Below are 15,276 nucleotides of genomic sequence, written 5' to 3' on the forward strand. Positions count from 1 at the left end.
CATGAGTCTTGGCACCTCTGCTCCAGGGGGACTTTTGCCCCCAAGCAGCCCTGAGATAGCTGGCTCCTCGCCGAGCTGCTGACCTGCAGTGAGTGATGGTGGCCAGCTGATCACTGCTTTAAGGGATGTGGTTTTATGTCATTTGTTTTCCTTTCACTTTGTACTTTTTTTGGAAATGAGGATACTTATCTCTGGGCCAGTTTGCACATAGGGGAAAAACATTCTTTGGCTATTAAATTACTGGCATACGGAGCAGAAGCAGATAACTGAATTTTGAAATATACATATATCCATAGATATATGCATTTCCTTGCAGATAAATTCTACGAACCTGGCAGGTTGTTTTACAGTCCAGCCCCCACTGACTGCTATGATAGTAACCTATTTGAGAGCAGCGTTAATGATCTGAAAAAATAACCCAGGAGCACGAACGTGGTGTCAACTGTAATACTTATGAACATCTTCGGCCTATATTCTAGATCTTGCCTGATGTCCGCCTTGATCACTAATACTTCCATCTGAGTAGCTTTTTTGGTACTTCAGTGTGGCTCTGCTACCCAGAAAACCAGACTGCAGTACGATACCAGAACACCTCAACCAAGACACACTGGTCGTTAACTTTACCTAATATGAAGGTAAGTCTGGTTAGAAAGGGAAAAATAGCTCAGCGCTTCACATTTTGCTGTCTTTTAAATGTGTCTTACAAAGAACCCTTTTCCCATCTTAGATCATGTCTAGATGTGAGGATTCTAGTGGCTAGAGTTACCCCCAAAGTCCAGCGACTGTTAATATTTTTGAGACGACAGTATCCCAGAAAGGACTAAAAGAATATCCAAGGCAAAGAGGCTACTACACTTACTTGGTTCCACCGTAAACTGAGCAGTATGTTAAAAATCTTAAAAAGAATGCTTTAAATATGTTTAAATGGACACTGAGAACTAAATTTACCTTAGAGACTATCAAAATTTAATCTCAAAATGATTCAGAATCTTTTCTCTAAAGAAACCAAAAAGTGGAAAATTTTGTTTTTGCTGGATCTGATACACTGTTCTCATCACAACTTACAGGTCTCGACAACGGTTCTTTCATAACACCGTGAAAGGAAATGCCAGAAAACACTGTTTAACGGAGGACATTTACGCTTTCAATAAAACGCAAAAGAAAGCACCTCAAATATTAATGACTGAATCTTTTTTCTCTTATTAGAAATTAGTATGGAAAAGTTCAACTATAAAAGAAAAAAGACGTCGGAGCAACTGTGTAAGCTGAGTAGACAGAGCTGTACGAGACCTCAGATATATCTGCACTGGCTCCTTTCTGAAAAGATGACACACTCGCCAAAGACCAATTATTCTTCTCTGCTAAGTTCCTTTTTTATTAGAATGTTTTTATGCATATAGAGGGACAGAAACTAGATATTTAAAAATGAAACATTTCTGTGCTATAGATTTTAAATCTATACATGTGTTTTTAACTTAGGATGCAGCAGAGGTCTTTTTTTGTCTTTTGTCTTTTTACGGCTGCACCCATGGCATATGGAGGTTCCCAGGCTAGGGGTCAAATCGGAGCTACAGCTGCTGGCCTACACCACAGCCACAGCAACACAGGATCCGAGCCACATCTGCGATCTACACCACAGCTCACAGCAATGCCAGATCCTCAACCACTGAGCAAGGCCGGGGATCCAACCCACAACCTCATGGTTCCTAGTCCAATTCATTTCCGCTTTGCCATGATGGGAACTCCGGGATGCAGCAGAAGTCTTAAGACAGCAATATGCAAATAAATTCAAAGTGCAGGAGTTCCCGTCGTGGCGCAATGGTTAACGAATCCGACTAGGAACCATGAGGTTGCAGGTTTGATCCCTGGCCTTGCTCAGTGGGTTAAGGATCTGGCATTGCCGTGAGCTGTGGTGTAGGTTGCAGACGGGGCTCAGATCCTGTGTTGCTGTGGCCCTGGCGCAGGCCAGTGGCTACAGCTCCTATTCGACCCCTAGCCTGGGAACCTCCATATGCTGCAGGAGCGGCCCTAGAAAAGACCTAAAAAAAAAAAATGCAATTATTCTTTCGATATTTCCATACTCCAGTCCTCAAATAAAATGAATGAGTTGAATACAAATCAAAAACATATGCTTTGTATATTTAGTAGATGGATACGTAAAACTCTAACTCTGTTAAAATATATTATCTAGCACTGACCATCTGTTTCTGTAATACACATACAGTTATAAGTTTAAGCATTTCAATTTTAGAAATGCTTACATTAAAAATCACTGAACAGGAGTTCCCATCGTGGCTCAGTGGTAACAATTTCGACTGGTATCCATGAGGATGCAGGTTCAATCCCTGGCTTTCTTCAGTGGGTTAAGGATCCAGCATTGCCGTGAGCTGTGGTGTAGGTCGCAGATGCGGCTTGGATCCTGTATTTCTGTGGCTGTGGTGTAGGCTGGCAGCTGCAGCTCCGATTAGAACCCTAGCCTGGGAAACTCCATATGCCGTGGGTGTGGATCTGAAAAGACAAAAAAAAAAAAAATCATTGAACATTAAAATCCATTGGCGCAACTGCTAGTGGACATCTAGTTGGTATTCAAATACCCGATTAGTAGTGAGGATCTGCATGTATCCCTCCTTGAAAAAAATCTTGTTATTTTTAAAAACTGTGGTAAAATACACCTAATAAAATTTACCATTTAAACCATTTTAAAGTATATCATTCTATGGCATTAAGTACATCCGTGCTGTTCTGCAACCATCACTAGTATCCATTTCTAGAACTTTGTCATCACCCCAAAGTGAAACTCTATGTTCATTAACCAACAATATCCCATTTTCCCCTCCCCCAGTCCTTGGCAACCACCTCTACTTTCTCTTTGTATGACACTGACTATTCTAGGTATCTCAAATAAGCGAAATCATACATTTTCCTTTTTGTGGCTGGCTCATTTCACTCAGCACAACATCCTCAGGGTTCTGTAGCTTGTGTTAGAATTTCTTTCTTTTTAAGGCTAATTAATATTCCACTGTATGGGGAGCTCCCATCGTGGCTCAGTGGTTAACGAATCTGACTAGGAACCATGAGGTGGCGGGTTCGATCCCTGGCCTTGCTCAGGATCCGGCGTTGCCGTGAGCTGTGGTATAGGTTGCAGACGCAGCTCAGATCCTATGTTGCTGTGGCTCTGGCGTAGGCTGGAGGCTACAGCTCTGATTGGACCCCTAGCCTGGGAACCTCCATATGTTGCAGGAGCAGCCCTAGAAAAGGCAAAAAGACCAAAAAAAAAATAAATAAATAAAATAAAATTTCCACTGTATAGATATACCACATTTTGCTTATCCGTTCATTTATTGATGGATACATAGGTTAATTTCACCTTTAGCCTATGCCAAATAGTAAATAATGCTGCTATGAATATAGGTGTACAAATTACTGTTCAAGTCCCTGCTTTCAGTTCTTTTGGCCACATACCCCCAAGTGGAATTACTGGATCATACAGCAATTCTATTGTTAACTTTTGAGGAACTGCCATACCATTTTCTTTTCTTCCTTTTTTTTTTTTTTTTTTTTGCCACACCCATGGCATGTGGAAGTTCCTGGGCCAGGGACTGAATCAGCAACACAGCTGTAACCAGAGCCACGGCAGTGACAATGCTGGATCCTTAATCTGCTGAGCCAGGAGGGAACTGCTGCTATACCACCTTCTACAGTGGACATACCATTTCATAATTCCATCAACAGCACACAAGGGTTCCAGTTGTTCCACATCCTTGCTGACAACTTAATTTCTGTTCTTTTGATACTTGCTATTCAAATGATGTGAGGTGGTAATGTGGTTTGATTTGCATTTCTCTAGTGAGTAATGATGTTGGGCATCTTTTCACGTGCTTATTGGCCTTCATATATCCTCTTTGAAGAAATGTCTATCCGAGTCCTTTGCGCATTTAAAAATGCAATTGTTTTTTGTTGTTGATTTGTGGGAGTTCTTTGTATATTCTGGGCATTATTAGCTCTTTATCAGATATGCTATTTGCAAATATTTTCTCCCATTCTGTGGGGTGCTTTTTCCTTATATTCACAGTGTGCTTTGATCCAGAGTTTTTAATTTTGATGAAGACTAATTATCTACTTTTCCTCTTGTTGGATATGATACCAAGCAATAAATTATTGCCAAAGCCAATGTCATAAGGCCTCCTATGTTTTTTCCCTAAAAGTTTTAAAGTTTAGGTCTTATGTTTAGGTATTTGTCCTTTTTTTAAATTTTTTTTTATTTTTGTTGTTGTTGTTATTGTTGTTGTTGTTATTGTTGCTATTTCTTGGGCCGCTCCCACGGCATATGGAGGTTCCCAGGCTAGGGGTTGAATCGGAGCTGTAGCCACTGGCCTATGCCAGAGCCACAGCAACGCAGGATCCGAGCCGTGTCTGCAACCTACACCACAGCTCACGGCAACGCCGGATCCTTAACCCACTGAGCAAGGGCAGGGACCGAACCTGCAACCTCATGGTTCCTAGTCGGATTCGTTAATCACTGCGCCACGACGGGAACTCCGGTATTTGTCCATTTTAAGTTAATTTTCATAAAACTACTGTTATTCATTTTTGGTAGCTGAGTTATGATACTTGAGTAGACTGCAGAGAAAACAATGTCTGTATGTTTTAGTTAATACCAATAATAGCTGTCACTATGAGTCATAATAGGATGATGTGCTGGGGAATAATCTGTTGGCCTGATAAGAACAAAGTCATTAGTTCAGATCCCATGCAGGCCAGACAGATACTTTTCTCATGACATCTGGCCCAGATAATCCATGTAAAGTGAGTTGTTCAGTGCCTGGCCCAAGGAAGTGCTTGGCAAATGTTGGCAATTATTTTTTTATCATCTCAATTATATTCAATAAAATGTATTTATTTATCAATAAATAGGAAAGGCCTATTTTGCACAATGCACTACTTCAGGCACTTTTCTATTGGTCACAGGAGAAATGAGTTAAGAACTGGGATGGAACATAACTTCACAGTTACTGTGGGAAACCAATTTAAAAATCCATAATAGTTGCAGTTCTTTCGATAAGTAAGTTATAAAAAACAAAATTAAAAGGGTTAATAATAGAAATGATAGTCAAAATCCTTGATGTCCTCTTCAGGCCTTTATTGATAAGTATCTGTAATAAAAGTATAATTTTGATTATTTAGTATATGTGTACACAGCCTGTTAGACTTTACTCATTCTCTTTGTTAGCTTAAACTTTTTATGTTATTTGGCAAAAGGTCATCTACTTGAAAGTTCCCTGAAGCAATGGAGAAAAAAGTTTACCAAATTCTCTTAGGCTTGTCTTCCTGAAAATACACAAAGCAAGTGATCACCAAGGCTCCTTTCAGTATCACTCTGAATTTGAAATTTGAAAATGAACACAGATCCTGTCAGAGCACACTTTCAGCTAAACATCTGGGTGTTTGTAATAAATGATTAATTAAATGACTTCAGAAATTGCTGAGAGAAAAAAGTCTTCAGATTAAAAGGACCAGTGTCACAGCTCCTGGTACCCAAATGTGGTGCGCTATTCTTAATTTGCTACAGCTTTCCGTTGTTCAAGAGTTTGCTTCAGCATAAAATAAACTGAGCTCCAATATGTGATGTGTATTTCATTAATATTTTGGCAAATTCCTTTCTAGCTGTACTTTGATTGGAATTGAAAATACAAGGGAAAAGTCCAAGAAAAAGCAGTTTTGGTCTCTTACAGACCACACAGAAACATGTACTTCAAAGAATTTACAGTTGGGAGGAAGGACATGGTAGTGTATTATACTGTTCTCACTGTGAGGTCATTAGCTTTTCAGCACTACGATTGTAAGAGGAGTGTCTAAAAAATCTATCCTTTGCCTAGATATTATGCGTTAAATGTTCATTTTTTTTTTTTTTTTGGCAGGGAATGTTTCTTTTATTTGAGTACTTTCCTATGGGACTTAATCCTCTGGTACCTATCTGTGTGTTGTGAGGAAGAATTAAGGAGACTACGGCATAAGACATTTTGCTATAAAGCAAGGCATATAGAAATTGTAAGCCTAATTTTCTTCCAACTAATTATCTATAAATATAACTTTCAAAGAACCTAAGTGAAATTCCCTGAACTGGTCTTGAGCTTTATGTTAGGCCAGAGTGGGAAAAAACAAAAAAACAAAAAACAAAACTGAACAGGAGAGAATTAGAAAAATGTATTTAAGCCACAGGATTAAATGTGCAGCATAAAATGATGACTAATCACCACATGAAAAAACTGATTCAGGAGAACAAGAAGCAAAGGGAAATCTACATCAGAGCCACTCAAAGTGTAGTCCGTGGCCCTCAGTTACCTGCCTGTGACAAGTCGGGAAGTCTTAGCAAATTTGATGCCACTTCACCACTTTTATTGTGTTTTACAAGAGGATTAGTCCACAATGCATTGTAAATTAAACAAACTATATAAAACACAAACATACTGGTTCTTCACTATAGGCAATTTTGAGGCCCACTGGTCAATAGAAACTAAATTCAACACCAAACTCTTACATTGAATTTCCATTTTAAAGATTCAGAATTAAGAATCTTAATACCCGAAACACAAGATGTTTACATTGCTTTTTTAAAATGTGGGGCCATCCTTGCTCCCTGGAAACTTGCTGTCTAATGAGAAGCAATGTTTTTAGATACTTTCCCCTTAAACTATAAATGTGAAAGGAGTTCTATCTAGGGAGATAACTATACTTAACATATATATCACGTTAGCCGCCTCGACAAATTCTATAAACAAACTCTATATAACAGTGCTTTTCACAATTAAGGCACAAAGTTTGCACAAACAAAACCTAATGATCACTTCTAGATGATACAAAAATCCCAAAGACTTTAGAGGCATCATAAAGTTTGCCTTCGTAGTTGATTTAAAAAAATAATAAATAAAACAAGAACCTATAACATACGTACAATCCTACTTAAGGATTATTTTTCTTTGACATCAATATAGCATCATTAACATGGATGCACTTCTTTAATGGCGTGAATAAAAGTACGATAGTGAGAATCTTTGTCAGAGTCCTTACTTGTAAATACTAAAACATTTCATCAAAGGGAACTTTTATGAAGGGACACAATTTAAGGACGTTTTAGGGTATGTGGTACAGAAATTATGTACAGGGTAAAGGCACAGTGAGCCAACCTTGATTCTAGGTTCTTTTACTTAAACATGTGAGCAGGGAGGGTACCCTTCTCTAAGCGGGTCTTTTCTCCTAGGCACCAGCTGACATATGAAAAGCAGACTGTTAATGGGCTGCATGCAGCAGGTGGAATTAGCGTTGCAGCAGCACTAAAGAGTGTTATAGGAGTTCCTGTCATGGTGCAGTGGTTAATGAATCCAACTAGGAACCATGAGGTTTCGGGTTCGATCCCTGACCTCGCTCAGTGGGTTAAGGATCCGGCATTGCCACGAACTGTGGTGTAAGTCACAGACACGGCTCGGATCCTGCGTTGCTGTGGCTCTGGTGTAGGTCGGCGGTTACAGCTCTGATTAGACCCCTAACCTGGGAACCTCCATATGCCACTGGGGCGGCCCTAGAAAAGGCAAAAAAAAAAATAAAATAAAATAAAATAAAAAAACCTACTGGTACATGCCATGCGGGAAAGAGGACTCTGATCCTCTCTCAGACGGGGGCACTGTCATGAAGCCATTACCAGGCAGATGGCTGAGGTGACAAAAATTCTGTATTTCTAAAAGCTAAGGCCATGCTAACAGCTGTCTGATGTCCTGACCTCCTTGGACAGAAGTGGAGAACAAGCAACCCAAACGGATAAGTAGAACTGTTTTCAAATGATATTTACTTGCATGTGTGCCATTCTTTTCAGCCCTGTTTTTAAAGCTCAAAACCAGGGTGCAGCAGAAATGTGACAACGATAGGCGCTAGTCTCCCTTCTCTCCTTTTCTACCTGCTTAGCCCTCAGACCATGGGCTGGTCACTGACCCTCGTCCTTCTTCCAGGCCAGGTTCCCATGAAGCTGAGGGGCCAGCCACCCTCGCCCTGTAAACTGACGGGAGAATATGAAGTGTGGCCCCCCCATAGGGCTTCTGATGACTCCAAGCGGAAGAGATGCCACTCTCAAATAGGAGAGCACCAGTGCTGCTTCTAAAGGCTGTGTCGGTCAGCGCTTGCGGTGCTGAACTCAACCATCCCTGAGCACTTTTTCCGTACCAGGCCCTGGGTGAGAGGCTTAAGGTACACACACACACACACACACACACACACACATTTCAGATCACGGTGATGGGACAATGAAGAAGATAATGCTGAAAGACATAGCCCCTGACAAAAACAGATAGTCACAAATGAGAGGAAATGCTGCATAAAAATATGTAAACATTTTAATGCCCAAACTTGCACATTTCTCTGGACCCAGGCCTCCCCCAGTGAAAGAGTTAAGGCAGACAACTGCTGAATTCCTTTCCTTCAAAAATTCTACGATGCTTGGCTTTAACAAGAACATTTTCTACTGACCTTGACCAATCTCATTAAGTAGTTCAATAGTTCTGACTTTAAAATAGCTAAATATCATTAAAATTTCAGTGAGGCAAAAATACCATAAGGAGAGAGAAAAAAAAACATGTTATGTGTAGCTTAAGAGTTCTTATAAAACCAAAAGCAGCAAGAATAACCACTTTAAAATAAGAAATGTAAATGTTTTTCTTTTGTCTTTGTCATTTCTTGGGCCACTCTTGCAGCATATGGAGGTTCCCAGGCTAGGGGTCGAATAGGAGCTGTAGCTGCCAGTCTACACCAGAGCCACAGCAACGCGGGATCCGAACCGCGTCTGCGACCTACACCACAGCTCCTGGCAACGCCAGATCCTTAACCCACTGAGCAAGGCCAGGGATCGAACCCGCAACCTCATGGTTCCTAGTCAGATTCGTTAACCACTGCGCCCCGATGGGAACTCCCAGAAATGTGAATTTCCAATGTAGATATCAAAAATATTTATTAGATTCCTCTGCATGCACTAGATTCTACGTTCCCTATATAATCTGATATATGATAGATGCTTGATAAATATTTGTTGAACAAATGAATTCAATCTAACCAAAATCAAGGGGCCAATTAAAACATTCAAATCTCCAGTTGTGCAAGGTTTAAAGTAGTGATATTGACCTACCTGGAGTAAAGACACAGTGACTATACAAAAAGACAAATACCAAATGATATCACACATATGTGGAATCTGAAATACGACACAAATCAACATATCTATGAAACAAAAACAGACTCACAGACATAGAGAACAGACATGTGGTTGCCAGGGGAGAGGTGGGCAGGGGAGGGAAGGGTTGGGAGTTTGGGATTAGCAGACACAAACTATCATATGTAGAGTGGATAAACACCAAGGTCCTGCTGCACAGCACAGGGAACTCTATTCAATATCCTGTGAAAAACCATAGTGGAAAACATGAAAAAGAATAACTGAGTCACTCTGATGTACAGCAGAAATTAACACAACACTGTAAATCAACTATACTTCCAGAAAATTGTCTTTAAAAGACAGTGATTGTGGAAATCTGTATTACTTTTCTGGAAGGCAGTTACAGTGCCTACCTTTTGCCTAAAAAAAGGTCAAAATCCATTTCAGCCTCTAGCAATTACTCAAAGAAATTATCAGACAAGTGCCCAATGATGTTTGTATGAAAAACCAGGATGTAGCAAGTATATGAAAATACAACAGGGGCACATATTGTGTGTATAAGAATGAAAAATAGGGGAGTTCCCGTCGTGGCGCAGTGGTTAACGAATCTGACTGGGAACCATGAGGTTGTGGGTTCGGTCCCTGCCCTTGCTCAGTGGGTTAACGATCCGGCGTTGCCGTGAGCTGTGGTGTAGATTGCAGACGTGGCTCGGATCCCGCGTTGCTGTGGCTCTGCCGTAGGCCGGTGGCTACAGCTCCGATTCAACCCCTGGCCTGGGAACCTCCATATGCCGCAGGAGCGGCCCAAGAAATAGCAACAACAACAACAACAACAGAATGAAAAATAGGAAACAACTCTAGGTAACCAACAATAGGGATCTGGTTAAAAGGGATATAGCACACCAGTTCAGCTGAATACTATGTGGCCATTAAAATGATATAAATGCATATTCATTGACAAGGAACACTATTATGAATATTCATAAGGTATAAAGCATAGAAACTTGTTCACATATGTTCACAGCACCATTATTCATAATAGCAAATGTCCACTGACTGATTAAACAGAATATGGAGTAACAATGGAATATTATTCAGCCATGACAAGGAATGATGCACTGATGCATGCTACAACATGGATGGATCTTAAAAACACTACACTAAGAGAAAGAAGCCAGTCATACAAGGCCACATACTGTATGATTCAATTTATATAAAATGTCCAGAATAGGTTAATCCAGAGCCAGAAAGTGGACTAATGGTTGCTTAGGGCTGAGTGGAGGAGGCAACAGGGAGTACCTGCTAGTGGGCTGGGGCTTCTTTTTGGGAAGATGAAAGTATTCTGGAATCAGACAGTGGTAAGAGCTGCACAAGTCTGTGAATATACTAATAACTTTTGAATTATACACTTTAAAAGGATGAGTTTTCACAAAGCTATTTTCGTACAGAAATAAAAAAAATCCATCCTAACATTAATATGGAATCTCAAGGGATCCCAAGTAGCCAAGACAATCTTGAAAAAAAAAAAAAAACAAGGTTAGAGATCTCTCACTTTCTGATTTCAAAAGTTACGATGAAGCTACAATAATCAAAACAATGTGGTACTGGCATAAAGACAGACATACAGGCCACAGAATAGCCCATAAATAAAAACTTATGTATATGATTAAATGATCTTTGATAAGAGTGCCAAGATCATTCAGTGGAAAAAGGACAGTCTTTTCAACAGTGTTGGGAAAACCAGATGTCCATGTGCAAAAGAATGAAGCTGGCTCCTTATACCATATACAAAAATTAAAACTGATTAAAGTGGAAATTAGGAGTTCTCGTCTTGGCGCAGCAGAAATGAATCCGACTAGGAACCATGAGGTCGTGGGTTTGATCCCTGGCCTCACTCAGTGGGTTAAGGATCCGGTGTTGCCGTGAGCTGTGGTGTAGGTCGCAGATGCGGCTGGGATCTGGCGTTGCTGTGGCTCTGGCGTAGGCTGGCAGCAACAGCTCCGATTGGACCCCTAGCCTGGGAACCTCCATGTGCCGCCGGTGTGACCTTAAAAAGACAAAAGACAAAAAAAAAGTGTAAATTAACTATAACTAAAAAATTAATTTAAAACTTCTGTTCATCGAAGGATACTATCAAAAGAGTGAAAAGGTGACACATGGAATGGGAGACAATATTTCCGAATCATATATCTGGTAAGGGGTTAATATCTATAACATATAAAGAATTCATATAGCTCAATAACAGAAAAACAAACACAAATAAAGGGGCAAAGGATTTGAAGAGATATTTCTCCAAGATGATAGACAATGACCAACAACCATATGAAAAGGTGCTCGACATCCCTAATGATTAGAGAAATGAAATCAAGACCACAGAGAGTATATTCAAGATCATGTAGTAACTTATAATGGAAAAGAATCTGAAAAAGAACACATACATATTCATATACATATATATGAATCACTTCGCTGTATACTTCAAACTAATACAACATTGTAAATTAACGACTTCAATAAAAACAAAAACAAAACACAGTGAGATGTGGCTTCACACCATTGGAATAGCTCCTATCAAAAGAATAGAAATTAGCAAGTGCTTGCAAGGATATGGAAAGTGGAACCATTGTGTACAACCGGTAGGAGTGTGAAGTGGTGCAAACACCTAGGAGAAGAGCATGGAGTTCCTTACAAATTAAAAATAGAGCTACCATATGATCCAACTATCCCACTTCTGGGTATCTGCCCCAAAGAATGAAAAACAGGTCTTGAAGAGACATTTCCACACTCACGTACAGAGAGAGCATCATTATTCATGACAGCCAAGCGCAGAAGCAACCCAGTGTCCACTGAAGAATGGAGAGACAACATGTGCTACATCTAGTCAATGGAGTATCATTCAGCCTTAAAACTGAAAGCGATCCTGTCACACGCTACACATGGACGAACCCCGAGGACACTGTGTTAGGTGACAGAAGCCATCACAAAGAGACACACACTGTACGATTCCATTTACATGAGATCTAACTTAGTCAACTTCATAGAGACAGAAACAGAACAGGGCTTGCCAGCCCTAGGGGAATGGGGAGTTGTTGTTTAATGGATTTAGTTACAGCTTCACAAAACAAAAAAGGTCTGGAGATATGCTGCTCGACAAGGTGAATGCACGGAACACCACGCAACTATGCATTTAAAGCGGTTAAAGACGGTTAAAGGAACAAAGGATGGGCTTTATGACATGTGAGTTCTACCTCCAAAAATGCTGCATGAAAAAGTCTTAAGGAGAGTTAAAAAACTGTAACATAAAAAATGTGTACACAGAACAGGAATAAAATGTAAAAATCTATTGAAGATGTTAACAGTGGTTGAAGTACAAGTGAAAACCTCTATTTTTCTGCACTTTCAGACTTTTCTTCTGGTGAAAATGATTTATAAAAAAAACAGGGCATTTTCTCTGCTTGGGGGTAGAAACGAGAAAGGTGGTACCTGGGCTGGAGTGTTTGCAGTCACAGGCGATGGCGATTCACTAACTTTTGGCTCACTTGGGGATGCGGCTGAGCCCTGAGACTCCTGGCTGGCTGGCTGGTCTGGAGACAAAGCATCACTGCTGTCCTCGTCAAATGAGAAATCGCCCTGAGTTTGGGGATAGTCCTCCTTCCCAACGCCTAAACAAAGAAATGACTTTTAACTTAGCCTGCCTTAGGATACCAAGGTTAAAACAAAAAAGGAGAAATATGGTTTATAAGGATTTAGGAAGCTGGTTAAAAACAAAATTGAATATACTGTACTTCCCAACGGAAGAACACACCATTAGCTGTGATGACTACTTGGGGGGAAACCCAACTTGAATCAGATCAAGTCTTTGGATCCAACTACTAGTTACTGGAAGTATAGGAGACAAGAGAGGTTTTTTTTTTTTTTTTTTTTTTGGTCTTTTTAGGGTCACACCCTTGGGATATGGAGGTTCCCAGGCTAGGGGGCAAACTGGAGCTATAGTTGCCGGCCTATACCACAGCCACAGCGATTAGGGATGCAAGCTGTGTCCGAGATCTGCACCACAGCTCACAGCAACGCCAGATCCTTAACCCACTGAGTGAGGCCAGGGATTGAACCTACGTCCTCATGGATGCTAGCCAGATTCGTTTCTGCTGAGCCACGATGGGAACTCCAAGAAAGTTTTTAATGACACATGAGGATGCAAATGCATTCAGAAAAATCCAAAATGCAGAGATGCTAGAGGACAAAACCAGCTTGTCCATCAACAAAAAAAAAAAAGTAAGAGAAAGGAGGAAGAGCCACCCAGGAGATTAAGACTGAAGAGATGTGTCAGCCAAAGGCAAAGTGCAGACCTTGTTTGGATCCTGATTTGGAATCTAGCTACTAAAAAACAATATAAGGTAACACAGAAAATGGGGCTATGACTGGGTATCTGTTGATAAGTCCCAGCTCATGGAGAAGCCCTGCTGTACCTACCTTACCTTACCTTTTGGGGCCCATTTCTTTGGGAATGAATGTTATCGTAGTTGACTGCACTACTGAGAATTACTGACTACAGACTGCCTGAGACTAAACTCCTACTAATGCAAAATACAACGGCCCCAAGAGTAATGGGAACTACATTAGTTTTTAAAGTAGGATATTAACTTTTCAAAATTGAAGAATAAGTGGTGTTACTCCAGGAAAAAAAAAAGTCTTTTTCTGCTAAAGTTTATGCCAGAAAAAAAGGGTAAACATTAGTAACTGCTATGATAAGACTAGGATAAAATGGACAGATTCTACTTTTTTTTTGGCTACATCAGTGACATGGAGAAGTTCTGGGGCCAGGGACTGAACCCGTACCACAGCTACAACCTGAGTCACAGCAGTGACCACGCCTGATCTGTAACCTGCTGTGTCACCAAGGGAACTCCAGATTTTACCATTCTTAATGAATACATCTATATGCATTTGCTAGTCACCTTACTGAACTAATGCAGAACTATTTATCTTTCCTAGACGTAAACAGAACTAAAATAATGAAAAGTCTGTAAAAATCTTAAAACAACAGAAACGAAACATTATAATAATAAATTTAACTTAGAAAATGTAACAGAAAAATCAGAACTTAAACCTCAGATGTAGTAAGTGGAATCTCTGAGTTAACGGGTAAGAGATGCTAGTCTTAAATAATATAAAAACAGTAACAGCAATAATGGGAGTCAGTGCCCATGTTAATCAATTTCTCATTCACCCAGAAAACAATACTTGTGATTGGTGATGGCTTTTTATAGGACCAGTGCTCTAACCACTAAGCTATGGAGCCAGTGCTGGCTTTTTAAATTTATTTTATCTAAATCTTCCAAGCTACTTTTTTCTCCCAGAAGAGAGTAAAATTTTGGAGTCTTGCCTATAATTGCTTCCTTCACACTGGAGTCCACGGGAAGGATGTTTTTCTCTACCAGCTCCATAGGACCAGGTCGCTGAGCAATCTTTTTCATTCAGATCATCAGCTAGTCGAGCTCTTTTCAACTTCATCTGAGTGGCCTGCAGGGATGGCTCTGCAAATGTTTCTAAAAGAAGAAACATAGTTTTAACCCTTATTTGAATTATTATCTCTAGTCCACGAAGTTGTTTCGGGCCAGCTAACTTAATTTAAACTGGTATAAACATATGTATGTGTTCCTAACATATTTGTGGAGAGGCAGTGACGGCTTAAGAAAGCTCCTGTATTACAATTTACCTTTTCAGTCCTGGCTAGCTTTATCTTGTCTACACAATGTGAATGTCCTCAGACTCCAATTAACAGGAACTCAAGCCAAACTGGGGTACTGCTGTTGCTCATTTATGGCAGGAAGGTCAAATTAACATTTATTAGGTATTGGGGATACAGAGGATGACAAGAGAGATGTGGTCCATGGCTCAAGAGGTTTGCAGTTTCAGATGTGGCTTCATCAGAAAGTCAATTCCTAGATGAGGAGACGCTGAATCCCAGGATGTAAACTTCTCTGCGGGAGTCAGTGGGAAGAGCTACAAATCACACCCGGAGGCTGATCCCTGTGCGTTTACCCTCAGAGTCCTTTGCCACAGCTAAGAATGTGGGTGTGTCTCTG

At 40.3% G+C, this 15,276-nt stretch overlaps 1 protein-coding gene across 1 annotated transcript in view; it reads right to left on the bottom strand.

Moving 5' to 3' along the window:
* MRTFB (myocardin related transcription factor B) overlaps positions 1-15,276 on the bottom strand; it is a 146,039-nt gene that overhangs the window by 38,003 nt on the left and 92,760 nt on the right. The window contains 3 exon segments of the mRNA XM_047780466.1: positions 12,674-12,852; positions 14,574-14,658; positions 14,660-14,736. Coding sequence (XP_047636422.1) covers positions 12,674-12,852; positions 14,574-14,658; positions 14,660-14,736 — 341 coding nt within the window.

This window comes from Phacochoerus africanus, chromosome 5, assembly GCF_016906955.1.
Source record: "Phacochoerus africanus isolate WHEZ1 chromosome 5, ROS_Pafr_v1, whole genome shotgun sequence".
NCBI lineage: Eukaryota > Metazoa > Chordata > Mammalia > Artiodactyla > Suidae > Phacochoerus > Phacochoerus africanus.